We start from the raw sequence: 18,776 nt of genomic DNA on the forward strand, positions 1-18,776 counted from the left end.
TATGTGCTCACGAGAAGAACCCAGGTCCAAGGCACAATCATCTCCTCACTTAACCTCACACGACCTCATGTCCCTTCTCCAACAAATACTTGCAGAGTAGGATCGTCCCCAGCCCTCTAATCCCAACGCCAAGGTCCCGGGGCAAAGCAAGATAATGTAGATTGCGGAACATGGTCACGGAGTGCGACGTCATACGGGAATGAACCTTTTGATTATCACCTGTCAATGAAGCACGTTTCATGCGGCAACGTACATACGTATGTACGTACATGTTCAGGGTAGGGTCGACGTGATGAGCGCGCAAGCCAAGCGAGGGGCCCCCGAGAGTTGGTGTTCTTGCTCTGAGTAACCTAATACATGTGACACTCTCTCGACATAGTCCCTAGCGCTGGGGGCACATTGGAATTTAGTCACATGCTTGAGTGTTTTGTGTCAATGGTTACAGGTATGCGAAAGTGCAGACCTTTCCACTCTACATATAGCCTTGGGTAGCCCTGAGGCCTCATAAGCATAGTGGCTCATAGCTATTGGCACCACCCCTCACAAGGATACTTGGTACTTGTCGAGAGAGTACGGCGTGCCAATCCCTTTTGTTTCTTCTGCACCTGCGATGTATGTCTAGAAAGCCCCCAACCCCCAAGCAAAATGTCCCAAACCGAAACACCTCCTCACGCTGCCCACGCATGCATGCCCCATCGTCAAGATCATGTCCTCATGTCCCATCGTCAGTCCTTACGCTCTCCCTCACCCAGATCATTCGGCGGCATCTATCCCGCTGAGTCGCCGGAGCACCCGCACCGAGTCGGCAAACAAGATGTTTCGTCCGCCCACGCAGTCCCTGCCCAGGACGTCCCTCATCAGGCACACCACCCCAAGTGTGTCCTCGGCCTTGTGCCAGTCCCTCCACTGTGCGGGGTCCCGCCGCGACGCTTCCAGGATCCACCGCAGCCCGGCCCTCCGGCTCACGTCCCTGTCGCTCGCCTTTCCTCCTCGTCCGTAGGCCCAGCAGATGAGCGTGCACACGTAGAGGCCCCAGAAGTCGGAGAGGTCGTTCCAGGGTGAACCGTGCCGGCGCTCGACAAACGACTCGGTCTCGGCCACGCTCTGCGGCCCATCCACCTGGAGATAGGCGCCAAGAGCGCGCGCGGCAAACCTCGCGGCCATTGTGCCGTCGCTGGACTGGCGCCAGGCTTCCAGCGTTCGCCGATTCGCCGAGAAGAGCGTCGGCTTCACAATCTTCTTGTTGAACACCCAGCTCTCGCCCGACACCGACAGCAGGATGTGCAGCGGCGTGTAGTGCAGCGCGAGATACGTGTTGGCGACGTGTGACGTCGGGAAGATGGTCGCCAGCAGATAGGGCGCCCTGCTCAGCTTGAGGCCACCCGTCGTGCTCACCTGGGTGAGGTCCTTTCTCTTCGGGAGCGCGAGCAGGTAGGCACCCAGCAAAATGGCCGCGTCGAATCGAGGCATGGCGGCAACGTCCTCCGCCGTGATCGACCCTGCCAGTGCCGTGGCCATGGTTTGCAACGGCGCGGCGGAGGGCACCAGCTGGCTCCACGAGTGACGATCCGTGGCTTCCCAGAGCCTCTCCGAGCTCGCGGACAGTGGTATCGGCAGTTTGTACGGGCTGCTGTAATTCAGACCGGCAAGTCGGAGCCCGGGCTGCTCAAAGTAGCACGTGCTGTGGACGTCTAGCATGAAGCATACGCCCAGTATTCGTCGACGAGACTCCATGGAAATCCAGTGATACCAAGACGAGAGGCTGTTCGCTCGAATCGCGGTCGGTGCCGTTGCCTGCTGACCATCGACAAGCTATACGATTGTGAGCATAAGGCAGTTTCATGGTCGGCTCTCCGTGGCTCAGGATGAACAGACCATTTGATACAGTCTTGCGAAGCGCAACGATGGCCGGTGCGACTGTTTTTCCCGTCCCCTGAATCTCGAGTAGTATTCACACAGCAAGATGGTCTGCATGATAGGTAATGGCCATTTTTCCGCTTCTGTGTACTAACTGCCCGTCAGCATGTGTCTTGATTCACGGTGCCAACCCAGCCATGCTACTCACCACCTTGGATTCGTGCCAAGCCGACGCTTGCAGAGCGTTTCCGTTGACGCGATGAGTCTTGGCTTGGAGAAATTGGGTCGCCACCGCAGCCATCGCGCGCCGCAGAAGATCGAGATGCTCGGGAGGCTGGCCCAACTTCTCCAGCGTATGCCTGTGGATAAAGGGGTACAAGGGATCTACCTTGTCCCAGTACACCTCGAGATACGCGGGAATGGTATGATGGGCCTCCTCCTCGAGCGGCATGGGCGCTACCAGCGCAGACGACATCGCTAGGCTTCGGGCGTCGCTGCCCTGGCCTCTTGTTACTCGCGCCGCCGTCGGGACCGCGGCCTGCATGGTGACTAAAGTCTCAGATGATTGAGCCACAGCCAGTGGTGGGGATTGTTCACGAACAGTGTTGTGCAAAAGAGCATCAGGCGAGTGCACGGCGCCACCCTCATTGTAGTCGGGCACCACCAAGTCCATGGCCGTGTCGTAGGCCGTGCTCGAGCTGACCGGCGGCGGCGACGTCGTGTACGCGTAGTAGCTTGGTGATCCCAGGGCAGGGTTCGGCCCACCATGGTCAGTCCATGATGCACCGAGGCCAGAGGTCTGCAGTAGCACAGGATCAGCCACCACAGCGTTGCTGCTGTTGCTGCTGCTGCCAGACGTCGCTGGCGAGACGTCCGAGCCTGCCCAGGGGGTGCTGACCGACGGATAGGCACCTGCGTACATTGGGCTCATCCTGTAGTGATTGGTAGCATCTACCGGGGCAGGCCGAAGCCCGCTGGCGCTCGGATACAGCTCAGAACCGCCCATGGAGTCCCATGGAGCCTCACCCATGGCCACATCAGCATACCCTGGCATCGAGCTGCCCACGGTGGATGTGACAGGTGGGTAGCTGTGCGATGCGGTGTTTGGTGACAGATTGCTGCCGCCTCTCACGGGCGCGTTGGCGCTCGAGCCGGAAGGCGAGTCGCCATGCATCTTGATGTCTTGTTCACTGCGGGTAGATGGGATGTCAGCCGTGTTCACTTGCGCACGAAGACTCAGGGACTCATACTGTCGTAGCTGGTGACGTTCGAACAAGTCTCGGCGATGGAATACCTTGTCGCAGCCGGGCACAGTACACGCGATGTCTGGGGGTAAGTGGCTGAGTTTATGTCTCCTGGATGGACGTCCAGCGTCAGTTCGGCTCGAAAATCTCGAGTATTTTGACCAACCTCAAGTGCTCCGCCCGAGTGAAAGTCTGTCGGAAAGGTCAGCAATAACGATCAGAACCTGCCAGCGAGATTCTCACTTTCTGACACACGTCACAGACATGCACAGGGACACCCTTTTTGGCCCGGCTGACTCTTCTAGTGATAGGCGTCAGTTTCACGGGGTTCTCGGTCCCTGAACCGTCCCCGTAGGACCTGGAGGGCGCTCCAGCTGGTTCGACTGAGCCTGGCATATAGCCGTGGCCATGATCATAGTATAATGTGTCCATTGGGTCCTTGCTGGAGTTGTAGGTGCTGCCGCTTCTACTTCCCGCCACAGATGACGCGGGAGACAACGATACTGCCTTGGGTGCAGACGGTCGAGGCAATGGTCCTGCAGGGCTATGCGTCTTGGTCCTCTGCGCAGACAAAATGTCAGAGCAACTGCCGGTGGGAAAGGCACAGGTCGAGGTCGAAGGCACTGTGTCGGTGGTTGCCAAAGTCCCCTGCGCCGCGCGATGGCCCCTTTTTATCGAATCCGAGTCCGGGCTGTCTTCATCGGCATTCATGATTTCTCTTAGGCTGGCCATGATGAAGGATTAAAATGGAAGTTTGTTGTTAAAACAAGCTCGACGCACACGCGCGAGGAACGGGTCGAGGTAACAGTAAGAGACCAAGTATAGAAGTGAGAGCGGCACAGTCCCACCCTGGGTTTCGCAGATATGCGCATCAACTGCCGATCTGGACTGGCGGATCATGTATGTAAATAGAGATGCGACGCTGAAGCAGAGGTGCGTCGAGCAAGGGGAAAAAAAAGAACAGTAGAAATCCAGTCGTTGGTGTGTAGTGCGTGTATAAGGGCGCCGATCCGAGCGGCTCAGCCAACAGGCTACAGTTAAGGCACGCGGTTGGTTGGCAAGGAATACATGAGCTAAGCCTGTAAGGTAAATAGGCCGCGAGGAAGTAATTGCAATGAATTTGTGGTGTGCAGGCACACGACATACCGCAGTTGTCGTTTAACGTTGGTTAGTTGAGGTGATAGAGCGTATGTGTGTGTGTGTGTGTGTGTGTGTGTGTGTTGTGCCTCTGGTCCATCTGCAGGTCCACAGCCTTGCCGGACGACATTGAGTGAACCAAAATGCCATTGGGTACTTTCCGTCTATTATAAGGGGCACGGAGGTATTTGATGGTGTTGGCTGGTGGCAGCGAGCCAGCCAACAACTGGAGTACGGACGCCTGGCCTGGGGCAGCGCATTGCTTTGGCAGGCTCCACGTCTGTTTGTAGCCCGTGCATCTCCTGTCTTTCTTGGAAGGAAACAGGGGCAGGCGACCATTGATTATGAGCAGATCGAGTATCCGTACTCTGTCAAGTAGAAACTTATCCTCGGGTGTTCGGCCCCCAGTGCCCAGCTCAGACGTCGGAATGAACGACATGGCAACCCTGTCAAGCTCCCCAGTCCTCACGGCATCGAATCGTCCTGGGTCCTTTGCTGTGCGGAACGTTGCGCAGGTGCGCACATAGAGGAGGACAGGCGCTCTGGACGTACGTGTTGGTGATGCCTCTGCAGCTCTGCAGTCTTGGTTCGGTGCAAATCAGCATCAGCACTGCGGGCTGAGTGAATCTGTTATACAGACCCCCTATTGATCAATGCAGGGCGCATGCACCGTTGTTTAGCCTCTGGTGGGTTCTCTCTGCGTGCAAGAGGATCAAGATGGGGACGACTCGGCGAATGACTTCGGGTGGTGAAAAGAGAGGGACCACAAGGTGTCGGTGAATTCCACGTCCAGCCTCCAGGTCCCTCCTGCTTTGCCGCATTCGGGCATTCGGGCATTCGCTCTATTTGTCAAATCGACCCTGCCTGTAATCCAGAATCATGGCGCACCGGTCTCTGACTCTCCAGTCCCAGTCCCAGAAGGACCAACCGACGCGTTCAAGCAAAGAGCGACCTAGAGGCAGAGAGAGAGAGACGTGATCCCATCTCCGTTTCTTGGACCCATTGTCCCGCACTGGCACTAGGCATTCACTGGCAGTCGGTCAATGTGCGAGACGACCAACTGAAAGAAAGGACTGGACATGGACATGGAGTGGCTGTGTGAACTGTCAAGTACATGGTTGGTCGCTTCGTACCGAGAGGCCCACGTACGAACGAGCCAACAGTACCCGACGGCACCAACTGGCAACAAGTGACCAAGGTCCAAATCTGACCTGCAGAATGTCACACCAACAACGAGTCCGTACGTACTCCGTGAAGACCGTAACAAGGATCAATAATTAGGCGCCGGCAAGCGACAAGCGACGAGCGGGGGGTGAACAGGTGCGTGTGGAGCGAAAAGCAACGGAAGAAAAAGCTGGTCGAGGAATCAGGATACGGGGTTCATCATGGGGGGGGGGGGGGGGGGGTCAGGGCTTAGGAGTCAGGACTCAGGCACAGGGCTGAACGAGCACCTGCGCCGAAACTTGAAAGTCTATGGGCATTCCACTGAATAGCCACTTCCGGCAGTCGCTCAATTGCAAGGATTGGAAAATACTCGATTGAAGACCAGCTTGTCGGTCGCCAGTTTCTGTCGTTGCTCGGATTTGGAAGCTCGTTGTTCAGAGACACTCATGAGTCCGCCATCATGGCCGACAAATATCGCAGCGTCGCGCTTCCTGCGTTCGCGAGTGCTATTTTTAGCACGAATCGGCAAGCAGCGATGGATGCGGCACCGTGGGCTTGGGACATGGCCGACATTGACGTCTCTCAGTCTCGTGCAACGCAACACTCTCGATCCTCGGGGGCCCACGAATGTCTGGCCTGCCTGGTCTGATCGGCGGCTTAATACCGCAAGGCAATTACAGCTCTATCGTTGTGACTGGGAAGACAGTCCTGCCATGCCGAATCTCAACTCCTAGTCCAACAAGGAACACTCATCCTTCCGAGCGCAACTTGACTCTGTCCGAGACATTCATGGCACGCACAGCGCTGGGTATCTCCGGGTCTTGGTAGCCCTCGCGAGCCATCACCAAACGATTGGAGTCTCCAAGTTGCCAACAGTCTTTCGGCCGAACCCGGTTGACGGGCATCTCAAAAAGATCAAATATGACGGGGGCGCGGGGTTTACTCGTTGGTTCCCCGGAGGCGCTACGAAAGCCCTGGCCCTATTACTTGAGTCTGGTAATAAATAAATCCCGTCTCTCCAGTCCCTCTTGCAGCCTTGGTAGACTAATTACGTAGAGTCCTGGACATCCGCCCGAAAAGGGGCTAGAGTCTCACGAATGTACTGGTAGAAATCAATTTTAGGGCAGCTGCCAACTCACCCGATCACTCGCTTGTCAGACTCAGCAGAGGTCGCGACACAATCAGAATGGAAGCTCGCGAATGCTCCTCGCCAACGGACCACAGGGCCATGCCAAGCGCCTAGCAAGGTGAACCGCATGTCAGCCGCGGCGGTCTGCGGTGCGCGCTAAACAATAAATAGTATTCTTGAATCACAACCCAGGTCCCAGAGAGCCAGGATGGCAAGCTGCATGCGTAGCCAGATGTGGTAATGGCCGTGAGTATTTCGGTCCACTTGCGGTAGATGATTCGAGCGCAGCTCGTTCCATCCATGATGACCGATGTAAGCCCAGATCTGATCTGGTCCAACAAGACGCATTCTACAGCATGCGAGACGGAGTATTTGGAACAACCTGGACTGGCGGCACATGCTGCGAAGGATCGCAAAGGCTGTAACTGTCAAGATTCGCACTTTTACACGCCCCCTTTCTCTGACTGTCCAACGGGCTTCACGCCCATCATCGTCAATCGTGATCCTGTAGCCACATGGCCACGCGTGGAATCTTTCCAGCCGGTCAGAAATCGTTACACCTCGGCATTGGCCACGACAGGCAATAATGCTCCTTATTGTAGGCTGTAGCATGGCGCGAGGACACAGCAAGCAGATGCTCGAAAGAGCCGGAACAAGGACAGATCTTTCGACGTCACGACTCGCCAAGGCTTCCCTGCTCACTTTAACAGACCACGGCCCTTCATAGTGAGCGTTGAAGCAAGAAAGTTAATGCAACGTATGATAGCCCCCAACGGGCCCAACGGGCCGCTCCGACAGTGACTGCTGCCGTACGACAAGTGGCAACCATGTGTCGGCAGTGCAGCGAAACAGCCCCCAAAGGCGAGAGTAGACCAACGTGATTAATCCCATTGTTCATATCCGTGAAGCGCCGTTGTAAAGAATTCCTTCCGCCTGCCTCTATGCATTACTATAAACACACAGAGCCACTCCTTTCACCGTTTTCGACACAGCCGAGTCAATTGACATGGCCCCTTGTGGACGCTGTGGTACGACCGTCCCTAGACTCTCCAGGTGTGTTGCAATACTTACGGCCTGATGGGCGTCGGCTCGAGGATGTCGCTGGGGGACTTGGCCTTGGCCGAGGATCCAGTACCATTGCTGTTGCCGTGGCTATCGCTGTCGTCCGACTCGTCATCACTGACGGGACGACTGTCGCCGACTGTCCTTCGGTTCTTTGTCATCTAGTGGGATTAGCCTCTGCTTAAAAGACAAGACGTGCAGCTGGTAATGTCATACCCATGATCGAACGCCACCTGCCAGGCCAACGGCGTAGCCCGTGAGGAACTCCTTTGAGTTGGCGCCCGTGGTGCCTGTGGTGCCCGTGGGCGACCGCGCAGCGTCATTAACGGAGCCGCTGCTGTTGAAGCGCGCAGGACTGGCGGGGCGGCTAGCTGGCCAGAATTGCCGCAGCTCACGGCTGAGCTCCTGACCTGTGCTCGTCCAGTTGTTGGTGATGTTTTCGCGCAGCTCCTGGACGTGACGCTTGAGGTCCATCTCGTTCTTCTTCAGCCAGCTGACATTCAGCTCCTGGCGCGGCGTGCCGCGCTTGAACTGGCGGGCCAGGTACTTCTCGTAGTCGCGGACGATCCTGTTCCACGGTCAATGTCTGTCCATCGTACGCCCGCATGCTACAAACCTCGTGATGAGACCAGTCGTGCTGACACCCTCCGTGCGCTGCGTGACGAGGAACATGCCCGCCTCCTTTATCGGCTGGTAGATGTCGTCGCCTTCGGCGGCACCGTACGGCAAGTCGTCGTGCGCGACATAGTCGAGCTTGTGCTCCTCCAGGAACTCGGGCGTGACGATCCAAGGACAGTCTTCAATGACCTCGTCCACCCACTTGCAGTGGCGCACCGTCTCGGAGCGTTCGCACGCGGACATGACCGTGAGGCCCTTGCGCTTGTGTGTCTCCTCATCGCCAGTGACGCCAACGACGAGGGTCGTATTGGGAAAGGCCTTCTTGGCTTGCTCGAGCTGGCGCATGTGCCTGCCTCTTGGTCAGTCTACCGTCCCCATCCAACGCAACTCGGGGCCATTTCTCACCCCAGATGGAACATGTCGAAGACACCATCCGCGTAGACGCGCACCGGCCTTCCCACGGGCGGCTGATTGGTCTTGTACCCTCCGACGGGATGCGTCAGAGTGCCAATCGGGGGCGGGGGCATCGCCTCGCGCGTCTTGCTGCGGCCGGCGCGCTCTTCATCTTTGGCGTCGTCGTCGCGGTCTGACTTTTGCCTTTTAGGTGTGGGAGTGGACTCGGTACCGGCATTGACATTTGCCTCGTTCTCGTTCTCGTCGTGAGAGCGGTCGGCTGTGCTGTCGACGGCTTGCGCAGCTGAGGGCAGATCGGTGGTAGACGCAGCAGCAGTGCGCTTGCGCTTGCCGGCTGCTGAAGCTGGAGAGGTCATGGTGGTCTTATCGATCGAAGCGGGTGCTTTTTACCGCAGTGGCTTCTGGCGAAGGGGAGAGGAGGCAATGCAAGGAGCTTCACGGAGAAGACAGTAGTGATAAAAGGTGAGGTAAAGGTAGGCTAGGCGCAAGCAGGTTTCCTTGATAGTCGGCAGCAATGGGGGCCGTATCAGAGTCGGGGACTGGAGCTTGCGACTGAAGCGAAGTGGTACATGTATCACGCTTGGGATGGGCTGACTGGGAGATTAACGCCCCCAGCAGGTTATACCTCTGCACTAACACAACGTCACCATCCCCACGCGCAGGACCGGTAGTGGGTCGGGTAGCCAACCCCTTTCCAGCCCAGGAGACTAATTACCTTACATTACAGGGCAGTGCGCGCGACACGACACAAACGCGCTCAACTTTGATCGACCACGCACTCGACATTGCATGATCATTTCCAAGCTTTCCATTCGATTTTAGGTAGCCTTGATAACAAAGGAAGCTCCAAGTTGTCCAGCGCATCAAATGCACAGTTGCGTAGTCGCAAGCCACGATGCAAGTTTTCCCTTGCCACAAGACTTACGTAGGAACTGCGCCAGCTTCCTGGTCGGAGCTCGCAACTCATTCATGTCGTCATCCTGGATCGTCAAGAGGTACGCCAAGAAATAGTCATGTGACTGTCTAGCTCGCAGCAGAGGTTGATCAAGGCAGTCTTATTTGTAAATAACTACTGTGTACTTCATCGTGGATACTTGTATAGAGGCAGTCCAAGAGACAAATTGTGTCCTCATGTCAACGGGCACCCCACAAGAGAAACCAAGTTCCGTATTTCCTTGACGTGCGCATATCACTTGAGAGGGAGGTCAAGCACGGGCCTTGTTGTGCTTTTGGCTGAAGAAAAATCGCATTGTTGTTTAAATTACATGTGAACCTCTGATAGAAGCCTTGGGGAGGCTAGAAGGTTCAGGGCTGTCCCCGAGCGTAAGGACGTACGCCAAAGCACTCTCCCTGGCTTGCCGTACACCTTGAACCGTTCATGGTTCGCTAGATTGCCCGCCCCTTTGATGACCGTAATCCTCTTTGCGCTGCCTCTCGGACTCCTGGTGGTGTCCTGCCGGTAGCAAAGGGGTCCTCCACATGTCCCAAAGTCGCACAATCACGCCCAATCGTCCACTCGGGCAATCTATCTCGCATATGGATGAAACCCACGGTTGCCTCCCCGGCCGCCTCCGCGGTAGTTGGCGCCAGGGCGGCCTGCGTTCTTCGGGCCGGTGGGCGCATTTGCGGGCGGCGCGTTGCCTCCTGCTGGCTGAGGTTGATCATCGTACATGCCCTCATATGAGCTTTGCGAGCCTCCCTGCTGCTGGCCAGCACCTCCGCCTCCGTACCCGCCGCCGTAGCCTCCACGCCCACCCCGTCGGGCGCCACCTCCGCCGTGGAAACCACCGCCCTGCTGAGGTTGCTGGAAGCCTTGGTTGAAGCCGCCGCCTCCCATGTTCCCGCCCTGACCTTCACCTCCGCCTTGCTGGTTCATCATCTGCTGCTGCATCTGCTGCATCTGTTGCATCTGTTGCATCATCTGAGGGTTCATTTGCTGCTGGCCTCCGACGCCACCACCGCCGCCGCCGCGCCCCATCATTTGCTGCATTTGTTGCATCTGCATCATTTGCTGCATCATCTGGGGGTTCATCTGACCCATGCCACCTCTCATAGCCATCTGCGACTGCATCATCTGGAAGTACTGGTTCATGCGCTGAAAGTATTGCGCCATGAGCTGGGGCGTCATGCCGTTCTGCATGCCTTGCCCCATGTTGCCCTGGCCTTGATCGCCGCCTCGGCCTTGGAACTTCATGCGCTTCTGTGCCTCCTCTTCCTCCCGCAAATTACCGCGCGGCTGGGCTTTCTTCACCTCGATGGGCTTGCCGTGAATCTCCAACGGCACATTAATGCAGGCGTCGACGCCCGCCTCGCTTTCAAAGGTCACGAAGCCGAATCCACGAGGTCGGCCAGTGTCTTTGTCCATCATCAACGTGGCGTCGACTACGCGGCCAAATTGAGCAAAGTAGTCTTTGAACTCCTGGTCGGTGGTTTCCTGGCTAACGCCTCCGACAAAGATCTTGCTAGTCTTCTCTTGCTCATCGCGGGGAATAGCGCGCTTGGGATCGATCTACCCAGTGCATTAGTCTCCCGGCCTGTGAAATGGGGAATGTCACATACAATCTTGCCATCTAGGAAGTGCTCTTTGACCATGACTGTGTTGACGGTTTTGGCCTCTTTGAACGTCAAGAACCCGAAACCCCTCGAGCGACCAGTAGCGCTGTCGCGCATGACTGTGCATTCAACGACCTCGCCGAACTGTTCAAAGTATTCGCGAAGAGACTCTAAGGGGTGTCAGTTTCGCAGACTGAACGCAAGCCTGCCAGATTCTCTCAACGTACCATCTGTGGTCTCCCAGTTAAGGCCGCCAATGAACATCTTTCTGCACGCAAAGCATTAGTTACTATTCACTGTGTCTACCAGCAAATATCCGATATGCGCAAAATACGACTTGTTGGGATAGGACAAGATCAGGATGGCGGAAGAAGCGAGGCAACAACTTGAGGAGTGCCAAATGGTGACTTCTCTCCCTGCCGCATGTCGTGATTCCTCGGCAGGGCCCCATGGCTGGCTGCGAACCGCCCCTTATGTGGGAAATATAGGAGGCAACATCCACAAGGCTGCATAGTGCACACCTCAAAGTGACGGCGTGAGGTAGCCACATAAAGCCGTCTGTTCCACCTGCTCCTCGAGATCCACAAGGCTGGTCGTTGCATGACTGGAGATGACTATAGTCCTTCCAAGCAGCATCCCCCACGTGTGTAGTTGTTGTGTCGGATGGCACAGGCCCAACATGTTCGAGTGTCTTGTCGAGAGTGGGACATCCGACGCACATAGATGGCAGTCAAGAGAACGTCGCGAACTTGTCGAGGTACCATTTATCGGCCAACTCTGTGTGTTCTCTTTCTCGTCTGGTGCTATCGGGTCGACTGTCTCTCTGTCTGCCTCTGGCTAGGATCTAGCTCAAGTACTAAAGTACTCGCTGGGACTGGTCTGCCAGCTCGCCACGTGTTGGTGTCTAGACCGCAAGTGCCCGCCATAATTGACTGATCCACGCCATAATTGACAATTACTGTGTGTTCGACAACAATCGAGGAGACACAATTCTTCCTTGTTCATGGCGCAGATGCTTCTCACATCCAGGGGCGTGACTCCGTCATTGGCGCCTTGATATTGGTATTCGACCACCCTGAAGCTCTGTTTCCACGCCTGTGGATCGCCATTCTTCCGAAGCTGGCACTTCTCTTCATATGCCTGGTGAAACCCAAGCCCGCGCCGCAGGATTCATGCCAGCTTCCAGTGCCCTTGTGCAACCACCGACGAGAACCATGTGGCCTTGATGTTCTTGGTTTTTCTTTTCTTGCTCCTCGCTCTTCCAGAAATGTCCAAGAGCAAAACAAAGATACGAATGCAGGTTATAACACAGAATTTCGACTTACCCATCGTCTTTGGCACTTGCCTTGTGCACGGATCCGAATGTGGGAGTTTGCACACTTTGTCCACTATCATGGGCCCCGTATACATCGTGAGAATCGCGCGTCTCTGGCATATTATGAGAGACGGTCTCGGCGGCCGCAGTGTGACTGTTCATTCCTGTCGAGGGTCCGCCTAGGTTAAAGTCGACATCGTCATCGTCGTCGTCATCGTCTTCCTCCTGGTCGTTGTTCGCATCCTCGACTCCAGCAGCCCCGTTATCCTGAGGGGCGGCAGCAGCAGGAGCTGATCCAGCGACATTTCCACTCGTCGTGGCAGGTGCTGGCTTGGATGCGTCATTGTCGTCATAGCTGTTCGCATGTCAGCTGTCTGGCCATAGTGGGAAAGCCGAGCCAAGTGCTTGCACACCCGCGAAATGTACGTACAGGTCTGCGAAAAGATCCTCCTCAAAGTTGTCTTGGTCAGCCATGATGCAAGAATTTCGCCGCGAAGCACAAAGGTTCGGATTGGTTAGTATCTCGTTTAAAATTACAGACTGGCGCGTCGATGGTAGGTTAGGAAAAGAAAGGCGAAAGGCGCAGAGGATTGGATGTAAATCGAGTGGTTGTGAGGTTTGCTTGGGGATGTTGTTCCCCCAGGCCCAGGCAAGATTTGGAAGGAGATTGCGCGCACCTGCGCGCACCTGCGCGCGCGTCCGGCTCGGCGGTTTGCTTACTAAGGAATTTTGGCCAATGACAGCTCGCTTCTATATGCCGACTGGGAAGAGCGTGAGCCACACGGTCGCACCTTCCTTAGTGCATTCAGTGCCTGCAATCCCACGCTAACCGCCCGCACCTTGCCAATGCCATGCCATTCCTCATCTCCATCCAACAAGACTCGTCCCACGCACGCAGCCAGTCGAGTCCGAGGCTCCAGCATAGCCTCGCGCTCGTCCACCAACTTTGAGGATGTGATATTACTGCGCCGCAGACTACATCCTATATCTCGCCGACGATGTGGTCTTCTTCCGGCGGCAGCAGCAGCAAGAAGCCTGCTCAGTCAGTGAGTCCCTCCAACCTCGAACGACGTAATGGCGATCGGTACTGACTGCCCCACTGCCGCAGGAAATGATTCAAGTCGGTATGATGAAGCTGCACCCCTGCGATTAAATACATGGCGGAGAGACTAACCAAGAGTTCTTGCCAATTTGCAGAAAGATCTGAGTACGTCTGATTTACGATTGCGGTACGAGTAGATGGTTCTGATCTTGTCTAGCTCGCCGTTCTGGAGACCGCCTCCTCGAGGAGACACTGCTAAGCGAAGCGTCACAACGCCTGTGGGATCAGGTCGCGAGAACCTGGTGATTGGCGCTGCCTACTCCCATGCCGATATTTTAAAGCTCGACTCGCTGTATGTTCATTCTCGGAGTCGCTATGAAAGCAAAGCCACTGACCACCGTCCTAGGAGCCTTTCGCGTACAAACTCCCGCCCCGAGACACCACCATCTGGCGCCTCGAACTCCAAGTATCGGTTTAATGATGCGTCGCCTCCGCCAAGAGCCTCGGGCGGCACGACTTCGCCCCCTTATAAAAACTACATAAACTTTCTCTCTAATACGAACGACGACTGGAAAGCAGACGAGGACGAAATGATGGGTTATGACGACGACGACGGGGACGACTTTGGGCTGCCAAGCCTCTCAAGCATGAAGAGAAGAACGCGGCGGAGGGAGTCACAGCGCAAAGGGGAAGATTCGACTACCCTCGCGCCCGCAGCGATGGCTTCTACTTTGAACACGCAGGCGCGCCGATACTCGAATAGTGCCGATATCGCTATCGAGCGACCAGCGCCTTCCTATCCGATGCCCAAAAAGAGCGAGGGCAAGATCTTGCGACCTCAATACAAGGATATCCTGAAAGGTATGTCTGCCGACCTGGAAGTAAGAGCCGGCCCTGACCATAGGTAGATCCAGCCAACGCTCTGCATCTCATCAGCTACCCACCGATACCCAGCAATGCCAGCTCAAAGGAAGCGGATGCGATCAGCTCGCGTATCACACGGATTAACAAATTCAAGAAGCTACTGCAAGCATCAACGATACCCCTGCCGGATCTGAGAGGATTGGCATGGTCTGGAGTGCCAGAGGAGGTGCGCGCAATGACCTGGCAGCTGCTCCTAAGCTATCTGCCCACGAACAGCGAGAGGAGAGTTGCGACGCTAGAAAGAAAGCGCAAAGAGTACCTCGACGGCGTCCGACAGGCTTTCGAACGAGGATCCACCTCTGGCGCAACGGCCGGTCGGGCAAGGGGTTTAGACGAGGCTATTTGGCATCAGATCAGTATCGATGTTCCCCGCACAAACCCGTCTATTGAGCTATACAGCTACGAAGCGACACAGAGGTCGCTCGAGCGCATATTGTACCTGTGGGCCGTCCGCCACCCTGCCAGTGGTTATGTCCAGGGTATCAACGATCTTGTCACACCTTTCTGGCAGGTGTTCCTCGGTCTCTACATCTCAGACAGCAATATTGAGTCTGGCATGGACCCGGGGCAGCTTCCGAAGACTGTGCTTGACGCGGTCGAGGCAGACTCCTTCTGGTGTCTCACGAAGCTGCTGGACGGGATCCAGGACCATTACATAGTCGCCCAGCCCGGCATCCAACGGCAAGTTGCAGCCCTGAGGGATCTTACGGCGCGCATTGACTCCAAGTTATCGCTACATCTTGAGAAGGAGGGGGTGGAATTCATTCAGTTCAGCTTCCGCTGGATGAACTGCCTGCTCATGCGGGAAGTCAGCGTCCGCAATGTTATTCGCATGTGGGACACCTACCTCGTACGTACACCTGCCCTTGGCAGCAGTCCTTTGAATGATCCGCTAACACTTCGCAGGCTGAGGAACAGGGCTTCTCCGAGTTCCATCTTTACGTCTGCGCTGCGTTCCTGGTCAAGTGGTCATCGAAACTTGTCAACATGGACTTCCAGGAAGTCATGATGTTTCTGCAGCGCCTGCCCACCAAGGAATGGACAGAGAAGGATATTGAGCTCCTGTTGAGCGAGGCGTTCATATGGCAGAGTTTGTTCAAGGGTTCGTCGGCGCACTTGAAGGGCCAGCCTAGTCGTCCGGCCGTGACAGATTTACAATTATAGTCGCAGGCCACATGTTGGAGCAAGAGTAACAACGAGCAGGCAGGACTTGCCAACTACTCGGTATAATGAAATCTAAGAGGAACAAGTACATATCCAGTCAATTTGTGGAGCCCGGTGCTGTTCTATCAGCTGCCGTGTACGTGTTTCGCCGAACCAATGTCCAACGGTGGCTGCGCGATGAGGTAGTAGACTACAATACAATCTAATATGCATCGAAGAAGTGAAGAAGTAATGCACCCAAAACGCCGGCTCACGTGATCGCAGCACGAGGAGAGCTCGTCACAGCAACAAATCGTCAACGTAGCCCAGTGCGTGCCTCTCGTCGTCGCACACGCGCGCCCACTCGAGCAGCAAGCGCCAGACGTACAATTTCATGTCCTCCCGTCGCAGCACCTGTTCCGCCCAGATCCGACCCTTCTCGGCGATGAAACGAGCGGCAGCATCGCCCTGGCCGCCAGGGCCATCGCCGAAGAACTCTAGCACCGGGTAGAGGTCGCGGTAGGTGTTGTCCAGTGGGATGAAATGGACCCAGGGTGTGAGCCGGTCGTCGTGCCATTCTGCGTAAATGGTGGCCTTGAGCGGAACGCTCGTCGATCGCATGAAACCTCTGAATCGCGCGCTGAACGAGTTACCATCAGCATCGGGCAGGAATTTGTACGTGTACTGCGTCTTCATCGGTATCCGCTCGACTACGTGATAAAAGTCTGTGAGATAATCGCACTGCCCCGGAGGGCACAAGTAGGTGAAGCCGACATCGGCAAAAGTTCCAAGCCATTTCCCAAGCTCCTTGCTCTCCGCGCGGGAGGAGGAGTATATGCTTGTGTCAGGAGGCTCGAATGTCACTGGGCGCTTGCCCGAAGCCTCGGCTGTGGACACAGTCGTCGCGTTAAGCATGTCAACTAGACGGTGTCGATGAAAGTGGTGCCAGGTGTGTGCCTTTGCGCGACCGCCCGAGGCATCTCCGCGCCAGATAGCCGCTGTCTTCTTCCAGTGCCACTGCGGGCCATGAGACTCGCCACCTGAGTAGAACTCGTCGTCTGTCAGGTACATGGCACCAGGGATGAGAATCTCGTTATTCATTGGTAGCTTTGACCCACCAAAGAGCGGGATGAGTTCGTCCGTCGAGGACATGCTGACGGGCTCGACGAAGCTACCGTGAAGTTGGCGTAGGTGAGGCTGCTCGCAGGGGTCCATGGCGGAGGTCCAATTGAGGATGTAGCCTTCCTCGACGTAGCTGGGCTTGTAGTGACTAGGAAACTCGGCGGGCTTCGAGAAGTCCTTTTCGGCTTTCACGCCGTAGGCTGGCGTGTTCGGACCGCACGTCTTCGCGGCAAGAGACCAATAGTCCGAGTCTGAGAAGCCGTACCACCGGGGATCGTATAGTTTGGGCTTGGCTTCATCCACAGCAGCCAGGCCTTGGTATTCTCTCTTCACATCCTTGGCGTCTGGCATCTTGCGCTCTTTGGCCTCCTTCGCCACCAACTTGGCGATCTGATTGTGAGGGACGAGAAGCCGGGGCTCGTCCATGTAGTTGATGGGCATGTCGACATCGGGCATCCCCTCGGCGAATTCTCCCACCAACCCCGTCCAGAGCTGCAACCATGGCACTCGACCCTCGACATCGCCGTCACCGTGGGCCGTGCCGTTCCGAACCCTCACAACCCATGGCCATGAGTGTGCCCTGTCACGGACCATCTTTGTGTCCATGCCCCAGAACGGCGTCAAGTCCTTGTATATACGATCGAAGAAGTCTTCGACAATCACCGCATCCGTGTCCAGCGCAGCTTGGAACCAGAGGTCGAACCCGGGAGGGGGATGCCTCCCACGAGCTTCTCGATACCTGGCCGCTGCAGTTGCCACGTCGAGACTCCTGCGGGACAACTGCTCGTTGTGACGGGCACGAGCATCCTTCATGAGCTTCTTGATCGGGTGCTGTGCCACCCCGGGGCCCGAGGGCGGTTGATAGCTATCGACATCCCACGTCTGCCAGTCGGACCAGAGGTAGTAATTGGTGAAGAGGAAGGCGAGTACGACGAAGACCACAAAGTAGCGAACGACGAGGCGCGAAGGCCAGACGCGAACGTCAAAGCCTTTGAACATGACGGGTCGCTCGCGTTCGTGTTATCCGCCTATTGTCAGAATGCGCCGCGACGGCGAAACCGGCTCAGTTCATGTGGGCGAGTGTCGAATCGGGGTCGAGTCGTTGCGCTTAAGGCCGGGCGCGGACGGCGGGATGAGCGTAGAAAGCGAGTGTTGGAGTCAGGAAAGTTGCGCGAGAAGGCAGGACGTCGGTATCTAATGCAAAAGGCCCAGCTCAAGAAGGAGGGGAGACAGTGATGGTTTGGGTTGAATGTCCAGGAGAACCACCCAGTCAGATACATACATTGACGGGGGCGCGCATTTGACAGGACCCTAGGTAGCGTACGGAGTACGTACCTCGTTAACGATAGCAAGCCACACGCAATCTTGGCAGGGTGGTAACCCATGGATGATCAGACATTGTGTCCTTGCAGAGTTTCTAAAGACCCTACGCGGTGTAATTACTGATTTCTTGATAAACGAGGTGCGTGTCATATCGAGAGCCTACACACATGGCGTCATAGTGCTGACTTTGTACTCGATGTTATCTGGAAATAAAGTCTATCCTTTCTCGTCGTGCTCGGTCGGGCCTGCAAGCCACATTACGACTCTGTGAGTGCCAACATGGCTAGGAACAGTGACTATATAGTAGCAGCTCTTCCGTGCCATCTGTATTCCAGGACAGCGCGATGGCAACTGCGCAGGTCATTTTCTGTTTGCCTCCGTGTAGGATTTAGTGCGTGTGTCGTCGTGGTGTCTCAGAGACTATACGTGTACATGCCTATGTGTATACGTACTCCGTAACGGCGTTAAGGCTGCCTGTGCGGCCATGAGGCTACGGCGGCGTGAGGTGTTTGATTGGCTGGTACGTGGACTTATGGGGTGTTGCTTACATGTACGTACGTGTAGTAAGAAATCTTATATGTACATGCTCACCCAGGGTGCGCAGCACGTGACCCTTATTTGGGTGTGCACCTAATGGCCGCCCGACGGACACGGCAGCGTGAACTTGGTCACGTGGATCCCACTTCGTCACTCAAGTTTGCTCACTCATCAACGCAACTCACTCATTCG

General features: G+C 56.0%; 5 protein-coding genes across 5 annotated transcripts; 1 reads left to right on the plus strand and 4 right to left on the minus strand.

Moving 5' to 3' along the window:
• Window positions 1-753: 753 nt before the first annotated feature.
• Window positions 754-3,533, minus strand: J7T54_003449 (uncharacterized protein; the record flags this gene model as incomplete). The annotated part of the gene is made up of 4 exons (XM_051505718.1): window positions 754-1,812; window positions 2,066-3,047; window positions 3,268-3,293; window positions 3,366-3,533. The coding sequence occupies 4 exons, from the start codon at window positions 3,531-3,533 to the stop codon at window positions 754-756; spliced, it is 2,235 nt and encodes a 744-aa protein (XP_051362886.1).
• Window positions 3,534-7,598: 4,065 nt separating this feature from the next.
• J7T54_003450 (Choline-phosphate cytidylyltransferase-like protein) lies at window positions 7,599-8,981 on the minus strand (the record flags this gene model as incomplete). The annotated part of the gene is made up of 4 exons (XM_051505719.1): window positions 7,599-7,754; window positions 7,810-8,161; window positions 8,210-8,560; window positions 8,617-8,981. The coding sequence occupies 4 exons, from the start codon at window positions 8,979-8,981 to the stop codon at window positions 7,599-7,601; spliced, it is 1,224 nt and encodes a 407-aa protein (XP_051362887.1).
• Window positions 8,982-10,150: 1,169 nt separating this feature from the next.
• J7T54_003451 (uncharacterized protein) lies at window positions 10,151-12,967 on the minus strand (the record flags this gene model as incomplete). The annotated part of the gene is made up of 5 exons (XM_051505720.1): window positions 10,151-11,134; window positions 11,185-11,348; window positions 11,406-11,446; window positions 12,504-12,848; window positions 12,924-12,967. 5 exons carry the CDS (start codon window positions 12,965-12,967, stop codon window positions 10,151-10,153), a joined length of 1,578 nt encoding a protein of 525 aa, XP_051362888.1.
• Window positions 12,968-13,491: 524 nt separating this feature from the next.
• On the plus strand, window positions 13,492-15,652 carry J7T54_003452 (GTPase-activating protein-like protein; the record flags this gene model as incomplete). Its single annotated transcript, XM_051505721.1, has 8 exons — window positions 13,492-13,539; window positions 13,602-13,617; window positions 13,691-13,700; window positions 13,753-13,887; window positions 13,942-14,396; window positions 14,450-15,309; window positions 15,366-15,561; window positions 15,624-15,652. 8 exons carry the CDS (start codon window positions 13,492-13,494, stop codon window positions 15,650-15,652), a joined length of 1,749 nt encoding a protein of 582 aa, XP_051362889.1.
• Window positions 15,653-15,902: 250 nt separating this feature from the next.
• J7T54_003453 (endoplasmic reticulum-resident kdel protein) lies at window positions 15,903-17,723 on the minus strand (the record flags this gene model as incomplete). Its single annotated transcript, XM_051505722.1, has 1 exon — window positions 15,903-17,723. The coding sequence occupies one exon, from the start codon at window positions 17,721-17,723 to the stop codon at window positions 15,903-15,905; it is 1,821 nt and encodes a 606-aa protein (XP_051362890.1).
• Between the last annotated feature and the right edge of the window lie 1,053 nt (window positions 17,724-18,776).

This window comes from Emericellopsis cladophorae (genome assembly GCF_022114955.1).
Source record: "Emericellopsis cladophorae strain MUM 19.33 chromosome Unknown NODE_16_length_390664_cov_118_533041, whole genome shotgun sequence".
Lineage (NCBI taxonomy): Eukaryota > Fungi > Ascomycota > Sordariomycetes > Hypocreales > Bionectriaceae > Emericellopsis > Emericellopsis cladophorae.